This window comes from Durio zibethinus, chromosome 1 (genome assembly GCF_047325235.1).
Source record: "Durio zibethinus cultivar Kanyao isolate XHJ-2024 chromosome 1, ASM4732523v1, whole genome shotgun sequence".
Taxonomy (NCBI): Eukaryota; Viridiplantae; Streptophyta; class Magnoliopsida; order Malvales; family Malvaceae; genus Durio; species Durio zibethinus.
In genome coordinates this window covers 44935-67905 of record NC_143162.1, presented here as the reverse complement: position 1 = coordinate 67905, position 22971 = coordinate 44935, and the positions used below count along the sequence as shown (strand labels likewise).

General features: G+C 31.0%; 2 protein-coding genes across 7 annotated transcripts; one reads left to right on the top strand and one right to left on the bottom strand.

Annotated features, from left to right (window-relative positions):
• Positions 1-5155: 5155 nt before the first annotated feature.
• On the top strand, positions 5156-19289 carry ASD1 (alpha-L-arabinofuranosidase 1). Of its 6 annotated transcripts, none has more exons than XR_016330984.1 (19): positions 5156-5343; positions 6027-6209; positions 6577-6631; positions 7508-7719; positions 7981-8102; positions 8216-8369; positions 9121-9190; positions 12513-12658; positions 12769-12814; positions 12946-12998; positions 13508-13652; positions 14415-14533; positions 14671-14742; positions 14816-14919; positions 15421-15477; positions 15580-15778; positions 15862-15940; positions 17710-17856; positions 18982-19289. XR_016330984.1 is itself a non-coding variant. In XM_022910831.2 (18 exons), exons 2-18 carry the CDS (start codon positions 6030-6032, stop codon positions 19129-19131), a joined length of 2031 nt encoding a protein of 676 aa, XP_022766566.2. In that variant the 5' UTR covers positions 5156-5343; positions 6027-6029; the 3' UTR covers positions 19132-19289. The 6 variants fall into 6 exon arrangements, 4 of the variants coding, with proteins under 4 accessions (XP_022766566.2, XP_089605801.1, XP_022766565.2 ...); XR_016330947.1 differs by lacking the exon at positions 5156-5343 and adding an exon at positions 5428-5543; XM_022910831.2 differs by lacking the exon at positions 15862-15940.
• A 1649-nt stretch (positions 19290-20938) lies between these two features.
• On the bottom strand, positions 20939-21888 carry LOC111311448 (large ribosomal subunit protein cL37-like). Its single transcript, XM_022910829.2, has 2 exons — positions 21609-21888; positions 20939-21473 (listed from the first exon to the last, which is right to left on the bottom strand). Exons 1-2 carry the CDS (start codon positions 21697-21699, stop codon positions 21142-21144), a joined length of 423 nt encoding a protein of 140 aa, XP_022766564.1. The 5' UTR covers positions 21700-21888; the 3' UTR covers positions 20939-21141.
• Between the last annotated feature and the right edge of the window lie 1083 nt (positions 21889-22971).

Sequence of the window (22971 nt, the reverse complement as noted above, 5' to 3'; positions counted from 1 at the left end):
CGACTATTTTTTTCATGCATTCAATGGCTACTTTCAATTCTCAAGCTTCTCTAATGGCTATTTCTTTATTTTCTCTATAAATTGGGCACTCTAACACACCAAGAAGATTGATGAATCAAGAGAGTAAGAGCCAATAAGTCATATTTTCATTATCTTAAAGAATCAAGAGTTTTTATAGCTTCAAAATCCATATCTTTGTATTTATTGTATCCAAATTATATCTGTCGTTCATTCATCATTTTCTTGTACTTAAATTTAGCAAACACTTAGCCTTAGAGAGATTGTTCTATTGTTAGCAAAATTACCTTTGATACACAAGTATGGAAGAGAACAAAAAGTGATGTATATCTTCTTGATATTATAAGGGTAGAGGTTACTATCTAAGCCTTGAAAAAAAGATAGAGATTTAGTACAAGATAAGTTTATATCTTGTAAGAATTTTTTTTCAATTAGTGGATTGAAGTCTTAGTGTGAATAATCAAGAGAGAGCACGTAGGTGCCTTGTGGAGAATGATCGAACCTCTATAAATCATTGTGTTTAATTTCTCTATCCCTATCTCCTTACATTTATTATTGCTTATATTTGATTTTAGATTCATTAATTGTTATTGTTAGCATTATATTTTCATCAAAAGTGCTTATTGTTTTAATTTTCATTCAATTATATTGAAATCATTTGTTTGAGAAGAATTCGAATAAATTCAATTCACCTCTCTGTTAGATCATCATATCATCTATAAAGCTAACAAGAATGGGACAAAGTGCCAAATTACATCACATGATGGGAAATGATCTTTTGGTTTGAACCCTTAAAGTATATGTTTGAGCCTATTTTATCTATTTATTTCATGACCCCTCACCATAGCCTACATTACAACCCTTAAAAGTTTATTTTGATCAAATGTGAATACTCAAATTGAATGATCATATATTGGACTAAAGCATGCTTGTGATGGAGCAATAGAATTATGCTATGTTCTTGTGTTTTAGAGATTGAAGTGTGGGAGATATTAACAATGGATTAAGAAAAAAATGAAAAATAAAATGAAAAAAATGAAAAATAAAAATGTGAAAAAAATGAAAAAAAAAAGAGAAAATAAATACTTAAATTAAAAACTCGAAAGAGCGATTTAGGTAAAAAAAAAATCTGAGTTGAAAGTTGGATGGACAATTCAACATATAAAAGATATCATTCAAAGATTTATCAAAGTTGGGACAAAATTAGATGAGTTTAAAATGATTTCGAAAGATAATAGAATGAGTTTTTGAAAAAGAATTTTGGATTAATATTAAGAATTGTTTGAATATTTATTGTTTGGACATTGTTATACCATTCAATACCATCCCTAGTGATATGTTTTGTTTGTTCCTTTGTCCATTTATTTTTTACTAGGCTTGTTCATGTATTGATTACCTTTCTCCTAATTCATCTTGTATTCTCTTATTTATGCATCCTCAGAATAAATTAAGAAAATATATGATTGCATTATATTTGTCAAGAATTGAAATATGATTGCATTATATTTATCGAGAATTGAAATGATAATGAATGAATGATAATATTTAGAAAAGATTTCTGCATTCTTTTGAAAAGAAATTCAAGGGGCAAAAGAAAAATGAAAAAATGGAAGAAGTCTGAAAAGATGATTTGAAAGGACACATGGGTGACCAAATGATGAATATGATGATGGATTAGTCGACATAACATTTGAGTTGTGATCAGATGATGAAAATAATCTAGATCAGTGAATGAAATTTGTTTTGAAATAGTTAGTGCTAAGAAGCTAAGAAATGAAGATATAAGATGGTAGAGTCTTGAAAACTATATTACCGCAATTAATTAGAATCTCATGACATTAATGTTAGTGGCATCTGCATTACATACATTACGTTTGCATTATAGTTTGAACAATACATGTATATAATTTGATGAATATTTAAAATTTTGGTTTGATCATGTATTTGTATTATGTAGTGAACACTTAAATCATGATATGGCATCAGCATTATTGTGAAAATTTAGATTGTTGCATTTCCATCATTAAGAAAGCATTTGCATCATGATCATGACATTCATTACATACAAAATTTTGACTTTGATGAAAAATTGAGAATTTTCATGATAAGAAATTTTGAACTTTTTAAGGAAAGTTTTTTAAGATAAGGTTAGGAATCCTCAAATGGAAAAATATTTTATGCAAAAAATATTTAGAATTTTAAAGTTATGGCGCCTTTTAAAAGAGCATTTTTAAAGTTAAAAATAATGAGAATCTATAAGGAGTTTTAAATGAGAATATTTAAGAAGTTTTAAATGAGAATCTTTGAGTTTTAAGTGCGAATATTTAAGTTTTAAATAAGAACCTTTGAATTTAGATGTGAAACTCTAAAAGTTATCGAATGTGAATTTGTAAACTCGAATAAGAAACTTTGAAATTTTGGATGTGAATTTCTAAATTTTTTAAGTAAGAACCTTTGAATTTAAATGTGAAATTTTAAAATTTATTGAATGTGAATCATTGAACTCGAATGAAAAGCTTTGAAATTTTGGATATAAACCTCTAAATTTTTTGAATGAGAATTTTTGAATTTAGATGTGAAACTTTAAAATTTATCGAACGTGAATATTTAAACTTGAATAAGAAGCTTTGAAATTTTAGATGAAATCTTGAAGTTTTTAAATGAGAAATATCGAATGTGAAAGACTAAAATTTTTGAATTAGAATCGTTAAAATCTTCAAAGTGAATCCTTAAAGTTTTTTTTTTTTAAATCTTTGGCTTTTGGGTTTGAATTTTTAGAATTTTTTAAATGTGAATTTTTTAATGTTGGATATAAGCCTTGTGATTTTCATGCGAATCCCTGAATTAAAATTTTAAATGTGAATCTCACAAATGCAAATCTTCAAATTTTATGGATCTAAATTCTTGTGAAGTTAAAAAAATATGCGAATTTGAATTGTTACGAATCTGAATTCTTGCAAAACTAAAATTTTGAGAATTAAATTCTTTCAAAATTGAAATATTATGAATTTGAGTTTTTGTGAATTTATGTCTTGTGAACTTGAAAATTCTTGTGAATCTAAAAATTTTTGCAAACTTAAAATCCTTGAGAGTCAAATTCTTGCAAGCCTGAAATCCTTACGAATCTAAAAATTTTTGCAAATTTAAAAATTTTTGCGAAACTAAAATTTTTTATGAATTTTTAAACCATGCAAATATTTGAATTGCGAACCTTTAAATTTCAAAATTATGATTCTGTGAACTCAAATTGTGAATCTTTAAGTTTCAATTGCAAATGTTGAATTATAAAATTTTTGAATACTTCAAATTGTGAATATTTGAAGTTTCGAGATTTTTTAATTGTTGTTAAAGTCGCACCCGGACATAATAAGTGTCTATATCTTTGCACAATTTCTATTTCACAGAAAATGCGTAAACAATGACAACTGTAGATATCATATTTAGTTCGAGGTTTTTTTTATTTAATTTTAAAATTTTAGTATTTTGTTTAGTTTTGGATTATTTATTTTGTTAATTAATTAATTTATGGTTTGTTTAAAAGAAGAAAGAAAAGAAAAAGTTTGATTCAATTTGAAGTCTAGTATTCTAATTAAAAAAAAAGTGTTAGGTTAAAAGGTAGAATTGGATTAAAAATCCAAAATTAACTTTGATTAGGAGATGGAAACCTTGAAAACCTTTTTCTATTGTGATTTGGATTAAAAGGCCTATAAAAAGACCCTACGAAGATGAATCAAGAATTAATCAAAACAATAAAGAGAGAAAGAGTAAAAATAAATAAAAAAATTTTAAATTTTTTTTTATAGCCTTTTATAGTATTTTGAGTTTACATAATTAAGATTTTCTGTTGGGAGTTTTGTGTTGGAAAAATGAGTTGAAAAGAAATACAATTACAATTGAAATTAATTGTGACTCAATTTTTGGTGTGTGTTTTTTACTTGTCTTTTTCTTAAGTTCTATTATCTTTGTATTTTATCATAATTGTTTATTTATTTGTTTATTTTATTTATTTGACTATTTATGTCTAATTTTTAGAAAAAATTAGAAAGTATTTACAAAAATAAAAAAATAAAAACATTAATAAATTTTTTTAGAATAATTAACAATTATTTAAGGATAAGAATTTTAGAAATTTCAAATGGTAAATTTTTTAAGAAATCTCTAGGTGAGAACTTTCTCTAAATTTGACCAAAATTATGAAATAATTTAGACAAAATTTTAATAAAAATAATTGTATTTTTTTCAAATAAAAAATAACAATATAAAAGGATAACTTAAAATTTTGGGTGAAAATATTTGATAATTATCCAATAATGAAATCTTAAGAAAAATCACAAATAGTTGAATTTTTATAAGATTTCTAGATGAAAAGTTTTTTTTCTAAATTTATTGAAAATGGTGAAAGAATTTAAATGAGACTTCAAAAAATAATTGTCACATTATTTTCTTTTCAAATATTAAGAAATTAATAAGAGTTTAAATTTTAAATAGACTCAAATGGTGAAAATTTTAAAAATAAAAATAAAAAAAATAAATTTTATTGATGAAATTTTTAGTAATCACAAATAGATTATTATATAATATTTCTAATTGAAAAAATATTTTTAATTTTGATCCAAATGGTAGAAGAATTATATATATTTTTAATAAAACAAAAATTTAATAAAAAATAAAATTGATAGAAAATTTTTAAAAATTATTTTTAATATTAAATTTAAGATAATTAGATTCAAAACCTTAGAATAATTTAAAATAAAATGGTACTATCTTTTGAATGGACATGTAAAGTGCTATAATTTGCTCGATATGTAATCGAACTCAAAAATTTTTTTTGATTAATAGATTAAAATTTATTATTTTAAAAATCTTTAATCAAGTTTAAGAGTTTTTTAAAATAATAAATTTATTAAGTGACTAAATCATATTTAAATAAAAAATTAATGATGACTCTTTAAATTATATCTAATTATAAATTTATGAATTTATACGTGACTATAATAAATATATAATTTTTTAATTATTTATTTAGAGGAGAGCTAGGAGGTGTATCTTGACATTGGAAATGGATAAGATTGCCGATCGAGGAAAGCAAGGGACAACAAAGAAAATTTTAAAAAGTAAACAAAAGAGATAGACAACTGGCTGTTTCTTGAGTTGCTTCTAATCTATTACTAGTCGTGCAACCAAAGCGGTCAAGGCAAAGATTGGAAGTTACAAAATATGGTTTTGCTGACGTGAAAGCAAGGCAATACGATCAAAGCATGGAGTATTAGAAAACACATATCTCCTATCTCGACAACACACTATTCGCTCTCCTTCCTCGAGGAGGTAAATTCTTTTTCTCTTCTCATTTCTCTAACTCTGTATTGTAAGAGTGATTCCAATTTCTTATGGGATTGTTTTGATCCCTGCACTGTAAAGCCTGTTTGACTCATCCCATTCCTCAAACACTTCCTATAATCGGGGTTTCAATTCTTTTTCTTTTTCATTCTCAATTTCTATTTGTAGTTTCCAAGGGTAGCCAAATGGTGGGTTTTCTATATTTAGGCATAATAACTGAACGTCTTTTATTCTTTGCTTTTTTTCCCCAGTTCATTGCTAAGGCCTAACCTAAGTGTGTAACTGAATTAATTGCCGCTTTTGTTTTGCTTTTTGCCACCTTAATTTCTTAGCAATTCTCATTCATCGTATCTTACTTCAGTAGTCAATCATGTTCCCTTCAAGCAAGTGGAGTGTCTGATAATTAGTGAATCTTTACCTTAAATTTTCTCATCGTATCGCTGTCAGTTAATCATGGGAATTGGCTACTTTTATGCATGCTGAACAGAGATTTGTTTTAACTTGTCTTCCTTTTTGTTCAATTCATTGTCATATAATTGAATATTCCCCTTTATCTTGTTATATATTTGCTTTTTCTATTTACCCCCAAAATCCCCAATAGTAACAAGTTTTTTACACACGCATTATATATGTGCTCTGACTGCTGTTTTCATATGCTGGATGTGGTGTAGGCCATGGGTTATTGCAAGGTTCCTTGCAGTGCGCTTTTTCTCTGCCTCTTCATCCGTTTTTGCCTTCCCTATCAATCTTTGGCTTATAAAGTTGAAGCAAACCAGACAGCTCAGCTTCTTATAGATGCATCTGAAGGGTCAGCCCGTCCAATACCTCAAACACTCTTTGGGGTATTCTTTGAGGTTAGTTCTATCAATATTTGCTTCCAGTTCAGAATTTTTGCCGTTGTGTCTTGAATTCTTGAGAAGTCTACTATTACAAACATTTACATTAATCATTTGATTGCTCTAGAATGTTTTCTTCTTTACAAAAAAAATTCTTAGAAAAAAGATCATATATTGATCCATGAAATACTAAGATGTCCTCTAATGATCCTTAGTTTTACTTACCAAAAAGATGCCATTATGGAGAAAACTAACAATTTGAATTACTTTCACTTATAGCTTTCAACATTTCTGCAGTATTTGATTTACTTACCTTGTTTAGTGATGTTATAACATTTTTATTGATTGTTGATTGAGTGATCCAATTGAAATCCTTGTCCTACAGGAGATCAACCATGCTGGTGCTGGTGGGCTGTGGGCAGAGCTCGTAAGCAACAGAGGTTTGTTTGAAAACCTTATAATCATTGGAAGTAGCAAGAAATAATAACAGAAGAAATTCTTTCTTTTGAGTGTTTAAATTATATAATTGGTTGAATCCCTACTTATGAAGAAAGGTATGAACTTCTGAATCTGTAGATTGCAAGTTTGACAGATCAATGTTTTTTGTCTTGTCTAGAGTACTTGTTCATACTAATAAATTTAGGGTCCAAATGTGCGCCCAACTACTTATTCAATGTTTGCAACCTTTTTACTTTTTCTTTTCTTTGGCTTCGGGAGGGTTTGAAGGAGATGGAGAGCAAGTCAAAATTTTTAATCACTTGATGGATCATACCCCATTTTCATGAAAGGAGGTTTACCTTTTGGATCAATTTTGCGTGGAAGTTATTGGCTTTTCTCCATTTAGGCTATTGGATTTTGCTATTGTGTGCTCTTTGATCTTTCTTATGCAGTGCTTTTCTTCCTTCTTGTTATTGATGTGACTTCATTCAACTTGTGGGTTTGGGTTGGCTTTTAAGGTATCTGATATGTTAAATTACCTGGGAGAGTTTATTTCTTAACTTGATGCCTAATGCTGTTCCTTTAAGCCATAACTTTCAATATGAGATGGGCATTTGTTTTTGTCCACTTGCTTGCACAAGTTCTTTTGTTTTTTTTTTTTGATGATTGGTGGCCGTTAGCTAGCTTGCTTCAGCAGATTTGGTTGACTTCAAATGGCCAAGTCATATAATAAAACTTCTAGATAGTCCTTATATTTCCGCTCCAAAATTATAAATTAGAAGTAAATCATCTGAAGTCTCTCCATTACCATCTGCATTTGCTGAGGCTTAGAATCATCGTAATGTTTTCCTTCTTTCTCTTTTTTTTTTTTTTTCAAGGTTTTGAAGCTGGGGGCTCTAATATTCCCTCAAACATTGATCCATGGTCCATAATTGGGGATGAGTCATCTTTAATTGTGTCAACAGACCGCTCATCATGTTTCGAACGTAACAAGGTGGCTCTCAGAATGGAGGTGCTCTGTAGTAGCGAGGGCACTAATATCTGTCCTTCTGGTGGAGTTGGTATTTATAACCCAGGGTTCTGGGGCATGGTGAGGATAAATCAAATCATATTAAATACTGTGTGTGCATGCAATTTGTCCTCTCTCTCTCTCTCTTGCTGAAATATTGAAGTGAAATCTAGACAAATGAAATGAACTTTTCCATGAGAATTGCTTTTTTAGTGCACACTTTGTTTTTCTTAGTTGTTTAGACAACAGGATTGTAAAATCTCAAGCAGCTTGTCTGCAAATTGTATTCTTTTTGGTCAACTGTTTTGCTATTTATATCGTTCTACCTTGTTTCTCGTTCAGAATATTGAACAAGGGAAGAGCTACAAGGTTGTATTTTATGTTTGCTCAACAGGAGCAATTAACATTTCTGTATCTTTTACGGGCTCAAATGGGTTGCAGACACTGGCTTCTACTAACATAATGTAAGAACCTGGTTAATATTCTGACAGTCTGGAAGATATTGCGCAATTAATGGTTCCTTTCTTCAAGAATTTTATTTTCAAATGCCATAGAGTTCACATTATTACCCTTGCAGAGCTTCTGCATCTGATGTTTCAAACTGGACAAAGATGGAGGTTCTGTTGGAAGCCAATGAAACAAACCACAATTCAAGGCTGCAACTAACAACAACAAAAAAGGGTGTGGTATGGTTTGATCAAGTGTCAGCTATGCCTTTGGACACTTACAAGGTTTGTGTTTCTTTCTTAAATGCGACACACTGAAAAGTGACAAATTTATGTTTTTTAATTAGTTCAACTAATATCTCTTGGTGGTATAGAAACTGAAGATTATGAGATTTCTAGTGTGAGAATGGCTGTGCATGTTTAAATTAGTTGTCCTGGTGGGCATATGTTTATGTCTGTCTTCTAAAAAGATGATGAGGATTTCTGAAGTAAAAATATGTAGTTGGTGGCTTGAATCTTGTGAAATAGAAGAAGCATGTACATTTGACGAAATCCATGTCTAGGGTAATTTTGATGAGCAAGCAACTTGTAGAAGCCAATTACAACTTAACATGACCAGAATAGTTATTCAAAATTTTAGGTGTTGTTCGGTAACTTGTAATACATTTGAGCTAAATAAGTGGCACTGCTCATGCATGCGCACTGTTCAACGGCATGTTAACAGTGCCAAAAACACCTTTTGAAATTTATTTTTTATTTTTAAGTTAAATATAAACTCATTACCACACAAGTTTTTACAGTAGTTTCAAAAATAAAAAACAGAAAATGGGAAACACTGCTAACTGGATGGACTATGATCTTCTAGGTTTTCTTTTGTTACAGTGAGTGATTTACAAAAGTTAATTAGTTCTAAAAATATGAAGAGGGAGATTGTGGTTTTGTTGGTTTGCTATTGCACGAGCATGTGCAGAATTTTAAGCCTCCATACATATTTTATATAATCTTAATCTTTTGTTTTGTAATGATCTTGCAATAGGGGCATGGTTTCCGAAATGAGCTCATTGAAATGCTTGCAAATATAAAACCTCGATTTATCAGATTTCCAGGTATGTACTATGTTATGTGGCTTCACAACTTTGGTTGGATTGTTTTGTATATAGTCACAATGCTCAAGTATTTTTTTGGGGATGTTTTATTCTTCATTCTGATGATGATTTTTAAACTTTAGTGTCTTGTTTATCTCAATTCCTTATACTAAGAATGGTTCATTCTTTTCTATGCTCATCTGTAATAATTTTCTTTTAGTGAGAGATTCCTTAATAGCCTCTACCTATCTAGAGGTGGCAATTAGGTGGGTGCGTTCGGGTTAGTTTCACTTTGGGTTTGAGTCATTTTGGATTCGAATCATTCATGTCCAAGACTTTTAAAAGTCAAATTTGATTGGATTGGGCAGGTCATTGAGGTCGAGTTAGATTTTATCACCCTTAATTAAGTTGGCATTTTGTCAAATAGTGGCACAACTTTAACTTTTATCGTACAAAAGGACAAAAAACAGTAAATTGAAAGTCATTTGCTAATTTAGAGAATTATATTACATCAGATATTAACAATTTTCTCCCAAAAATTTATTATTCATCTTCATTGCATTGATTATTACCATTTAGTTTACCAACCACTAACTAGATTCGCCATGAATTATGGTTAGGGTCTAGAAATCAACCATAACTACAAAGTTTAGAAGTGGTTTTAATTAGTTTCTTGAACATTAGAAGTTTATTGAGAGGTAAATATAAAAGACTATTTAGACATAAATATGTTTGTTATAAATAAAAATTTAAAATATTGTTTTTACAAACAACCAAAAATACGATTTTTGTAATACAAGAGTTAGAAAACAGATTTTTTATTTTTTATTGTTTTTTAAAGTTATTAAAAGACTGACAATTTGTTAAATTTATTAGTTGTAATCAAATTAATGTTTGAAAGGGAATTAGAATTAGACTTAATTTAAGTTTGGATCAGGTTTGGGCCAGGTGGGTTCAAGTTGTTGATTTTTTGTGGTCAAACTAGGTTGGCTCAACGTCAGGTTTGGGTGTGTATTTTCCAGTTCATTTAGCTTTGCTAGCTCTATACCCATGTCATCATTTTCCCCCTATGAGCCACAGGGACTTCGGATAGGTGTTCGTGCACGGGTATGTCTTTGAGATGGTCCCATGTTCTTAACAATTTTTTACACCAATTTTGAAGATTTAAGTGCAATACCCTTAGGAATAGTTTACTGTCTAAGGAGTGTCAGACACAGGTATGTTAGGGCAAAGTGACTATTGTGTCAAGTTAGCAAGTGACCATTTTTTTTCAGATTGATTTGGTGCTTTTGTTTGTTTTTTCCCCATTTTAAGAAGGTAATAAATGCACATTCTGGTACCTTTTCAAGGCAAAATTTAAAAACAAAAATGACCATTAAAAAATAAATAATTAAAATAATCTGAAAGTTTATGTGTCCAAAGACTAATATCCAAACAAATTACTACCATGGTTTTTGATTAACACAGAAAACATGAAGTGCATGCTTTTATGCTCTAACGAAATGTCCATTTTGCGTTAGTAGTTAAATGGGTAAAGGAAAGTCAAAAGGAAACAATAATTAGAGATGTGTGGTCTACATAATCCAGATTTGCAAGGGATCGAATCTATGAAGGAATTGGTGACAATTCTTTAACTACAGTTCTAAACCAAAAAGAAGAAACGAAGAAAATGAAAACTTGATAATTAAGATATGGAAAGTGTGTAACTAGAACAACAGGTTCAGCCTATTGTTATCATGGGCTGAGATGCGAGCTTCAAATCCTCCCTTCTTTGTTGGCCTTATCTTGTTTTATCAAATAGGAACTCCAAATAATGAATTTGTTTGCACAGTTTTCTATATATTAGGCATTTATTTCTTAACATTCTAAGGAGCTCCTCAAGGCTATCAACATATAAAAGTATCAGGTCAATTTATTCATTTTAACATGCTTAATACTTGTCAATTTCTTCTAAGTGAACTTTGTGCAATTGCAAAAGTAATTGCAAACTATTTTCTATGTGATTGCATTTGGTGATGGCAACAAGGTGGTAGCTGTTTTGGCCAGCCTTGATAATTGGACCCAACTCTGATAATTGGACCCAACTCTTTACTATTTCAATCCAATGCGGACATTATGGACATTTCAAATTGCCCGACATCTAGAGGTGGCAATTGGGCTGTTTTGGAATAGTCTGTCCTTGGGGGGTTCGGATTATTTTGGGTTCTGGTTTAGTTCGAGTTATCTCCGATTCAAAGAAATTTGGGTTCAGACCATTTGGATTTGACCTATTTTGCATTTGAGCCATTATGGTTTTGTCATTCTCAGGTTTGGACATTACAACTTTTGGCTATTTTCTGATTGGTCTATTTCTGGTCTGGTCTATTTTCGGGTTCATTCAGTCTCTGGTTAGTTACAATTTGGGTCTTTTCAAGTTAAAAATTTAGATTAAGGGTTTCAGATCGGAATTGCCTTGGGTTTAGATTATTGTAGGTTCAGATCACTTAAGGTTTGGAATGTTTCAAGTTTGAACCTCTTTTGATTTGGATTGCTTTGGGTTTGGACTTTTAGTGATCAAATTTTTTTGGATTAGGGTTGTTGACCTTTTTTAGTCAATACAGGTCAGATCAGGTTTGGTCTCGGGTTGGTTTGGGTGGTTTTTTAGATTCAGTCAGATTTTACCACCTCCACCAATATCTGATCATCATTTTTAATACCCAATCTCTAGCTGAGAAAATCACTTACTACCTGCAAAGTATACTTTGCTTGCAATAATGTATTTTTAATATAAATTACATCATAAATATTTTAAATACATTTAAAAAAATCAATATATCTAAAACAATGTTATATGTTCATAATGTACTATATTTTGTGGATGTTAAGAGTCTTGGAAATTTTAGATTGGCTGAGGTTCAAGTACTAACCTAAGTCCTTGATGTGTTATCTGTATTGTTACTTTATTTTACAGCTGCCATTTAATGGCATGCTTTTCAGCACTATTTGTTTAAATGTTTCGTTTGGTGTCAATGTAAATTTTATTAGATGGCTCTGAACAGTCTCATAATGCCTATTTAATATCATGGAAAGCCTGGCTGAGGTTTAACAACTGAACTATTTCTACGTGGAACTCTCCCGATAATATTTTGTGAACAGTTTCTTTTGAACCAGGTTACCTATATAAAATTTCTTTATCATTCCATGTAAATAGATCTTTTAATTCGATAATCTGCTGCATCATTGGTGTTGTTAGTTGTAGTTGACCCCTGCTGTCCTTATGATGTGTTTCTAAGCGCAATTATCATAGATATATCATAAGTTATCAACCTAAAAGTGCTGTATGTTCTTAATTATATTCTATTAGGTGGCTGTTTTGTGGAAGGTGAATGGTTAAGAAATGCATTTCGCTGGAAAGAAAGCATTGGACCTTGGGAAGAAAGACCAGGGCATTTTGGTGACGTTTGGATGTATTGGACTGATGATGGACTTGGTTTCTTTGAGTTTCTTCAGGTGGGTATCATATTCGTTTGTAGGATTTTATCGAGTTCTCCTGAACGTTAAGTACTTCAATTTATGCTGTTTAATTTTTAACATTTTAAATTATTCTTGTCTTCCTGCAGTTAGCAGAGGACCTTGGTGCATTGCCAATATGGGTGTTCAACAATGGTGCTTTGCACATGCATTATGTGCATCATTCTATTTGTTATTTGTTTTCTTTCCTTTTGAAGTAATGTAACTTATTTACTAGTGTCTGTGGTCACTTTACCTTTTTCCTTGGGCTTTATCAAAATTTACAGGAATTAGTCACAATGATCAAGTTGATACATCCAGCATTTTACCTTTTGTGCAAGTATGTCTCCACTATTCTTCCCTTTTCCAATGACGGTGGTTAATAAGACTATTTTTAATATAACCAAAGTTGGTTTAATCCCACGTGAATTTAGTGTTCATATAAGATAACCAAAAGAAAAAGGTAATCTATAATTTGTTTCTAAATTTATGTCTAGAGATACTGAGGTTAAGCTTAATTTGAAAAGGGTGAGGATCTGCTCTTGCTTCAGTGGACATTTAAGGTCTCTAAATCTAGTTGATGGGATGAGGTAGCAGGGTTGGGATTTGAGGGTTTTGAAATCCAGTGGGTCCAAAGTAGCTCAACTTATTTTCCCTAATTCTCTGTCTTTCCAATAAACAAAAATTTGTAATGCATCATATATATTTTTTTATTAAATTACATATTTTGAGAACTTTCCACTGGGAGCTTTAATTAGACTAGAAGAAAAAAGTAGTAAAGGATAGTATTAATATATGTGGTTACTTGTGCTTTTTACTGTGTCATTCTTTATAATGAGTTGAGTGCAGGAAGCCCTTGATGGTATTGAGTTTGCTAGAGCTGATTCGAGTTCTACGTGGGGTGCTGTTCGAGCTGCAATGGGACATCCAGAACCTTTTGACTTGAGATATGTTGCTATTGGGAATGAGGATTGTGGGAAAAAGAATTATCGAGGTCTGCATACGTATATGTGCTTGCACTTGCATATGTATATGAATTTGGTAGCGAGATGGCACTCATAAATTAGAAACTTTCGTAGGTTTTCTGACATTAATGCATTTCACTAATAACCTTTTTGTTAAAAAGAGTTTAGTTTTTTTTATCACAAATTCACTTTGTGTTGTCCATATGAAGGTGGATGTAGTGTCTAGTCCTTGAGTATCTGATGTTGCAAGATTTTCAAAAAAGAGGTGTCTTAGGAGACATGGAAAGCTTTTATTGATTGCACTAGGATTGCTGGTACATATTTACCATTTAGTTGGAGTAGCTTGCTTTCAAGAGTTAATGGATTTGCAGTTGCTGGTTTCTTAATTTGATGTGTGTGTATGTGTGTGATTGAGAAACATAGGTGCTCATCAAATGAGCATCTATCATGGTTTTCTTATCATTTGCTCATGCCCTAGTTTCAGGATCACCAATGTTTGGTTTCACATTGTGGTTGGGTTGTGAACTTCTGATTTCAAAAAGCATGCTTGAAAAATTGTGGTTTGGCAAACCATGATGAAAAACCTTTTTTCCTGAATCCTCACTTTGGAGTGAAATTTTTGAATCCACCTGTCATTGCAGTTTCTGTCCGAATGACTTAACTGCTTTTTAGCCAAACATGATGCCAAATTTAAAAGTCAACTGAAGAGTGTTCTTTAGTAGTAAATGGTTATTTCATTTAAAAATATCATAGTTTGGAGACTCACTTTTTATCTTTTTTGGATTGAGCAGGAAATTACCTCAAGTTCTATGATGCTATAAGACGTGCCTACCCAGATATCAAAATGATTTCAAACTGTGATGGATCTTTTCACCAGCTTGACCACCCAACTGATTTTTATGATTTTCATGTAAAGTTTTTGACACAGCATGCATAGTGACGATAAAAGGGCTTTAGTTTATCTCCTTCCTTGTTTCTTTTGCTGCTTTTATTTTCTGTTAAGAATACGAATGGCACGCTGAGTCTTTCTCCTTGATTTCTTAATAGGTTTATACATCTGCCAACAACTTGTTTTCCATGTCCCATCGATTTGATCATACATCACGACAGGGTCCGAAGGTATATGAATGTGGTTTTCAATGACATTTGGATTTTTTTTGTTTTCTAATTCCTTTCATTCAACACTTTCCAGGCCTTTGTTAGTGAATATGCTGTGACCGGGAAAGATGCTGGCACTGGAAGTCTTTTAGCAGCACTTGCTGAGGCTGGATTCCTTATTGGACTGGAAAAGAACAGGTTCCCTTTTTTTGTTCTCCTTCTTCTTACAACATATTCCATTCAGACATATAATTTTGTCAGGTTCTTTCCTTCAGCATTAAGATTTTCAGATAAATATTTATCTTTTGTACTACCTCAACCCTCTTGTAAGAATGGTCCTTGTTTATCCCGAGATGCCTCATTCATTTAATTTTCCAGAATAGGACTATCCTGGTCTCTTCATGCAAAGCCCAACTGGCTGACACATTAATAATTGTGTCACTGGTTGATTTACTAATCTTGGGTCCTTTTCTATGACTTTGAAGGTTTACAATAATTGGCTCTTTGCTGAAGACTCGTTAAATGCTTTCATTGATATGGGAAATTGGACAAAAATGCATTGCAGCAATTTTGATAGATTTTTGTATAACTATTAGAAGTGTTTCTGGCTCATAACTGTTTGTATACCTAAAATGTGCTTCAAGATCATAATTTTCTGTTTCAGTATAAGCTACTGAAACTATATTTACTATACTGCAGTGATGTTGTGCAGATGGCTAGCTATGCACCACTTTTTGTAAATTCCAATGATAGGCGGTATTTTTCTCACTGTTGTGTTTCTCTCCATTTTTTTTCCCATTTTATGTAATCTCTCTTAATTATGTTTTAAATCTGATGTTCATAAACTCTGTTGTTAAGGTGGAACCCAGATGCAATCGTCTTCAACTCCTCTCAGGTGTATGGGACTCCAAGCTACTGGGTGCAACATTTTTTCACAGAGTCAAGTGGAGCAACACTTCTTAATGCAACACTTCAAACAAATTCCTCTACATCCCTTGTTGCATCTGCAATTACTTGGCAAAATTCAGAGGATGACCAAACCTACATAAGGATAAAGGTCTGTAACATGGAGATTATGATATTTTTCTCAAAATTTTTTTAGATAGCATGACTTTTTTCGCATGGTGTTTTGCCCAACAGGATTAGGACCATAATAGTCCATGTGCTTCAAAACCTCCTTTGTAACCAAGGTTGCGTGGTGCTTAACAATCTAAAATCTGTATGTTAAACACACAACATATGTTTGAGTATAGATCATGTTCATGTTACACATCTTTAGAAGAGGACAATTCTTCATACTTGTTTTCCCTGATGCAGGACCTAGAAGAACCTTGTTGGTTATATATTTGTGTGTGTTTCTCATGTGTGTGTGTGTGTGTGTGCGTGTATGTATATATATATATATATATATATATATTTATATATATGGTCACTTGGTATATATACATGCATTAAATGACTGCATTGTTAGCATGTATTTGCGCATTCTGGATGTCTAACTGGTTACTGTTACCCTTTCCTCTTTATTTTGGCATTATTATTTAAACATTTTGCAGCCCCATTGATCTTATATTTCTTAAGGGTATTTGGCTCACAGATGGAACTGATTATAGTGGTTTAACAGACGTAATGCATGATTATCAAAAGATTGGAGCAGTGTTTTCTGGGGTTTTTCTTTTTCTTCTTTTTTCCATTTATTCATTTTGAGGTTTATCTGTTCATTTCTAACACCAATACTGCATTGTTGAGGTGAATAATTTGGCATTTCAGAAGAAAGCAGAAGAGAGTCAGTTTAACATTTCTCTGTTTTCTAAATCCAACTAGGTTTTTGGAAAGGGGGTTGTAGGATAGTAGCGAATGAAGGATTGAATATCAGCAGACTTAGGAAATCTGATTCTTAGAAGAAAAGACAAGCTGATGCGTAGAGTAATTGTCCTTTGAAGGCTGAATGGTCCTAGACTCTTTTAGCGTAGGGGCTTATGGAGCCACCCAGCAAGTAGAAAGACTTTGTACCGCACTTGAAAAACCAAACTTTCACATATAGGGTTCTTAAGCTCTGCAGTTGGGAAGATGCGTGGCCATTGTTCAACAAAAGCATCTCAAAACTTCATCTATTCATCATCTTCTAAGCCAGCCTAACAATACAAGGTTACTTTCCTTAATGATGAGGCAATACAAAAGAAAATCGATCCTTCTTAAGTATTCTTAAGCTGGTAGCTTAGAGTTTAAACTTGGCTACATAAAAAATATCCTTAAACAACACAAAATCTACTTCTCAAGTTAAAAAAGCATGCAAGTTAGGCATAATATTTATCCCAGCCTATACAAAATCCATGGATCAAGCCTAACATTAATTAAAAACCTTGAATCTGAAAGTCTTTGGAACTTTGGGTTATTCCCCCTTGATTCTTTTTTTGGGGTTGTGGTTGTATGTTTTTTGGTCAGAAAGAGTATGCTAACTATGGATTCTGAAGATGAATGTGTTCAATCCATTCCATTATAAAATGAAATTCAGGAATTTGGTTTCAAATTTAAAACTTAGGCTGTCTTTTTCTTCTTTGAATTGTGATCCTGCTTTGAACCAGAAAAGAAGGATATTGATCTGTGAATGGTCTTCTAGGCATCCAAACTCCGAACAGTCACTTTTGGCAGCATGTTTAAGTATTTTAGAAATCTAAAATGAAGTGCAGAGGACAGTTTTGGTGCAAAAGTAGACTTTGTTACTCACTTATTTTATATTTAATTTTTATGCCAAACTTATTTTTCATTTTGAACTATATTAGATGACACTAGTCAGAAGAAAAGAAAAAATTATGAAGGATAGCTTGAGAATTTTGACGTTTTGTAATTTACATGTTTCTTAAAATCTCGTCAATCAAAATATCAAAGTCCTTTACTTTCTTACCTCTACCATAATCCCACTAAGTGAAAAGATATTGTCTTTGATTTTGTAGCTTATTACACTTTCTTTCACATATTATCTTTCAGGTTGTAAACTTTGGGAGCAACTCAGTGAATCTCAAAATTTCTTTTAGTGGATTGGATCCAAACTATGTAAAGCTGTCAGGATCAACAATGACCATTCTCACATCCACTAACCTGATGGATGAGAATTCCTTCAAAGAACAAAAGAAGGTAAAACAGCCATTTTATTCTCTGCTTTTCATCTACAGTTGAGAAAGCATGATCTCTAGTTTGCACAAAAGTCCGTAAAGTCTTTGCATGTGTTTGTGTTATTGCTACCTTTTCTACCTTGTTAGTCTCTCAACTACTTAGTTTACTTTGATTAGTTCACTCATAAATATATCAAAAGCTGAGAAGAAAATCCGAGTCAAACTGTAAAATATTACAAAGACTATATGCTTCTACTCAGGTCCTCATTATCACCCTCTTTTATTCATTGCAATTCACTTGTTCATAAAAGTCAAGGACTTTCTCATGAGTAATTTTGAAAAATAATTGCAACTAACTTGTCTCCAATATTTTGGAGTCATCACAATCATTCTGGAGTCTGGACTTGCTGGTTCCTGATCTCAGCCAATGCTTGTGTCAAGCTGGATTAGTGCTACTTCTGTCTTCTGTGAAGTGAACTTTGTTCATTATTTTCTTTTTGCCAAACATATTGTTGTAAAGTTTGATTACTTGTGTACATTTTCTATTGATTTTACATCATTTTAGATTCAACGGGTTGTTGATTGAGTCCATAGAAAGTCTTCTGCCATCTAATTAGTATCAGTATTCAATTCTAATCCTGCACTACCTTTTTTTTTTTTTTTGGTCCATCCTTCATTACTCTAATTAATTGCCTTGTCTTCATTCACCTACTATAACAGATAATATTTTGTTGCAAGGTTTTTCATCAACTGTATTTGGACTCTTTTGTTTTTGTTGCATTGAACATGATAATATTTTCTAAAACCTGAAAGCCATGTATCAATTGCCTAATTGATAACTTAGGGAAACAAATAGCCAACAAGGAACGAATGCAATGCATTCCATGATAATCTAGTTGGCCACTGGAAGAATTAAGTCAGTTAATGATAGTCACAGTTTTATGCATATCCCATAAGAACTGATTTGCGGTACTGCTGTTATATCTGTATTTGTTCCCCAATGGTTTACTTCACTTAAAATAATATGAATTCCTGAAAGGCCGAATGCTGTCTTAGGCATTATTAACATGAGAATGAAGAAACAAATCGAAACTTGATATTTAGATCTTAAAAACTTTCTCACTAAATTTTCTGTTGATGTGTGCAGGTTGCACCTATTCAAACTCTGCTTGAAAATGCAGACGAGGAGATGAGTGTCCCACTTTTACCACATTCTTTTACTTCATTTGATTTGTTAAAGGAGTCTGTCAGTCTTAGGATTACAGAAGCTGATTCTGCCTCTGTATCTTCTATCTGAAATAAATTAATTTAGTAATAATATGCATCCATAAATGATATATAGAATAATGATAGTTCACCAGCACTCTTTGCTTGGTGTCTTTGCATTCCATCTGTGCTATGTATCTGATATACCCAAACTATGTATATCAAGTTTCCTCAGCCATTTGGTTTTCATTTTCGACGTTTAAGGTTTTGAAAAACAACAATAATGTATGTATCTGAAATGTATATATATATATATATATATATATATATAAGCAAATAATATAAGTGTGAATAGACAAGAACTTTTGCTTAATGATGAGAATGACAACGCAATGTTAGAAGAGTATAATTCCATGACTAACAGTTCTCCTGAATTGAGTGGAAGTGATTAACCAAATTTCAGTGAGGTTATGTTTGGTTAAATGGAATAGGTGGGGTTTGTTTAGCAAGGCAGCCGTTCCTAAGTTTGATTCGGTTCGGTTTAAATTTGATGAGGAATGACTATTCCTGTAACAGCCCTATTTTGGATTTAATTGGAATAGGCATTGTTGGCATTAGCTATTTCTTTTTCTCAAGAATAGTAACATTGTTTTAGGCACTTTTTTATTTTTGAAATATTTTTTAATTTTCAACTGTCCTTGTTGGATTTTATGCTTTGATTTTTAAGCCATTTAATGTTTTTATTTTTAAGCCTAGTACCACTTTAGGTTTAACCTGAAGTTAATATAAAATTTTTGGTTAATTTTAATAATGCCTCTTAAATTATAATAAAATATTTAATATGATATTTAAATTTTAAAAATTTTTAATGTAATATTTAAATTATAAATTCATTAATTAGTATGGTACAAAAAAAACTGTTTGTATGTCATATAACATTATTTGAAATTAATTATATCAATAATAAATATTATATTAATTAATAAATTTATAGTTCACGTATCAAATTAAATATCATATTAAATATTTTTATTATATTTTAGAAACCATTCATAATATTAACTTGATAATTTTTTTGGGTTAATTTATCAATAGAAAAGCAGAAAACATATAAATTTCTTAAATAACTGACGAAAGAAAAAAGATTAATAATAAGTGAGTTTTTAGCTGAGCTTCCCTCTTATTATTTCTTTTTTTTTTTTTTTTTTGAGTTTTCTTATTCTTTGTTCCCTAGGTCTCGACGGTTCTAATTTTAATATGGCTAATTTGATGATATTTCGCTGCAATTGTGGCTTTGGATGAAGGTCTAAATCACAACAAATTGTTATTAGAGCAATTTTCTTAAATATTGATTGATCTTATTGTTTGGATGGCATCTGGTCAATCTAGCAGTAACAAGAGTCTGTTGCGGAAGTGACAATAAGAATGATCTCGAGGAAAGCGATGGTAGAAAATATTTTAGTCTTTTACGAGTTAAAATGAGGATGTTTTGATTCAATAGGGGCTAAGCTGCTAACGAAGGAGATAAGGAAGACAGCTTGAATAATGCTTTGAGTGCAAGCAACTGTGTCTATTAGATAAGGATCTAGTTGATGAAATGACGCTTGATGGAGTATGGAAAAAGATCATCAATATTTATTCGACCAAAGGTTGTGCGAATTTCATTCCCCCTCCGTCTCAATTTGTTTATCTTATATTAATTTTTATGAAATTAATTTTTTTTAAAATTTTAATATATTTAATATCAAATTAAAATTTTTTCATAAAATTAAAATTTCATAATTTTTAATATTAAAAAATAAAAAAATTCATAAAATGACAAGATTATCATAAGCGACAGGATTATCATGTACTTCTGGAATCAGATGCATTAAAGAATCAAAGCTACGAATAAGAGGTAGCGAAATCAAGCAGGTACTCGAGACGTTGTCTATCGAATCCAACAAAGAGATACAACTCTAGAGTCTAGACCATATATCTTTCAATTTCCAAAAAGAAATTGAACAACAGCAGATTCAGTTCATTGAGGTCATCACTGCTTGGAATAAAAATAAATAACATCTAAAAATAGAAACAAGAAAGTTCAAAAGAGAGCAAAATGTCATACATTCTTTAACTTTTTCATCTTAGAAGGTGGCCATCGTCCCTTCTTCCTCATCTTCCTCTTGCGAACAAGTCGCTTTCTACGAAGCCTTGTTTTCTTAGCCAGCTTCATCCTCATCTTCTGCTTCGCTATCTGCTGCATCTTAGACTCTAAAGGAAGCTGTTCCACTGGCAAAGCTTCCTTCTTGCTTTCTGTTGGAAGCTGTCGCTCGCCATCAGTACTTGCAGATTTCACAGTCATCGCCAATCTTTTCTTGTTGGGGACAAACTGCGTACCAATTAAACATTTTGAGGGATGATGATCAACTGCTTTTACCCGCAACCTGGAAACTGGAAACCGATACAAAATTTCAAACAAGATAAAGAATGTGTACATGACAATGAGTTATCGAAGGCGTCACAATGTCAAGAAGTGTTTGATGAAAAACCCCACAGAAGATGAAGTTAAATGAAGTACTTACGTACTTGGTAAAACAGCGATGGGAAAGGATGTTAAGCAAGAAGAAACTGGAGAAGAAGAGATATTGGAAAGTGGACTAAAGCTGAGGAGAGCCATTTCTTTGCGCTCTCGTTGTGGATAAGCAGATAAATGCTCTTTTTCCTACCCAGTCATTCACACCATCGAAACAATAGATGAAAGGAAACAGCAACAGGTATTTGATGGGCCTATGTGCTGCTGCCCACTTCGTCATGGACTTAGCAACAAGCCAGGTGGGCCGTAGTACCCTGCACTTTCTTTTTATTTAGCATCAAGGCGTTTTTAGATTTCGTCTAATATATTCTCTCCTTCGGACCGATCCCTTAACTCATATGAAATTCCATTTTGCCCTTCTCTAAATTTTCTACGAGGTGGATATTGCTCAGGTGGTGTAGAATGTGATTTTTTGTGGCCAATGAGATTGTTAAAAAAAATTGCCAACAGCCGTAAAAGTACTGGACAACTGAAAATAAAATTTAACATAATATAATTAACAGACAATAAAATTTAAAATAGTATAATACGATGTTAATACCTTAGATTTAAGGTGAGCAACTGGCAATAAAATTTAACATAATATAATATTAATTGAGCTAACATTTGATGTTTCCATAATACATAAATTTTATATATTATCAATTAATTATATAATGATATTTTGTTAAAGATTAAAATTAAAAATAATTAAGTTTTTTAGAATAAATATTAGTAAATTCATTTAAATTTAATTAATATTAAAAATAATTTATTTTTAAAAAATAATAAAATAATTTTAATTTTAATTTTAATCATTAATAAAATGTCATCATCATATCGAATATTAACTTATATTAATTTATCTTGTGTTTAAAGTCTAAAGATGGAATAAATATATTTCTTATGCTTTAAAAATTGACATTTAATTATGAAGATTTTTTCAATAATCTAACCCAACTGCCTAACGCCATTTATTCTTTAAAAAAAAAATATTATGGAGACATTCATAAAAAAAAAAAAAAAAAAAAAAAAAAAAAAAAACTCATACATAAATTCTTGTTATGTAACGATGACCAATATATGATCAAAGGGGTGCCACCTGGTCGTTGCTTCTTCTTTTTTTTTTTTTTGTAGTTTTTAATTTTTAATTTTTTAAATTTTTTGTTTAAATTTATTTTTTAATAAATATTTTTTAAAAAATTTAAATTCTTTTTTGTTACCCCAACTTGATGCAAAGGATGTACCACATGTTAAATTATTTTTTTCTTTTAATCTCTTTTTTCTTTTTTTATTTACTTTTTCTTCCTTTTTTAAATATCTATAAATTTTTATAATTTTTTACTTTAAGATGAATTGAGTGAGTATATGATTATT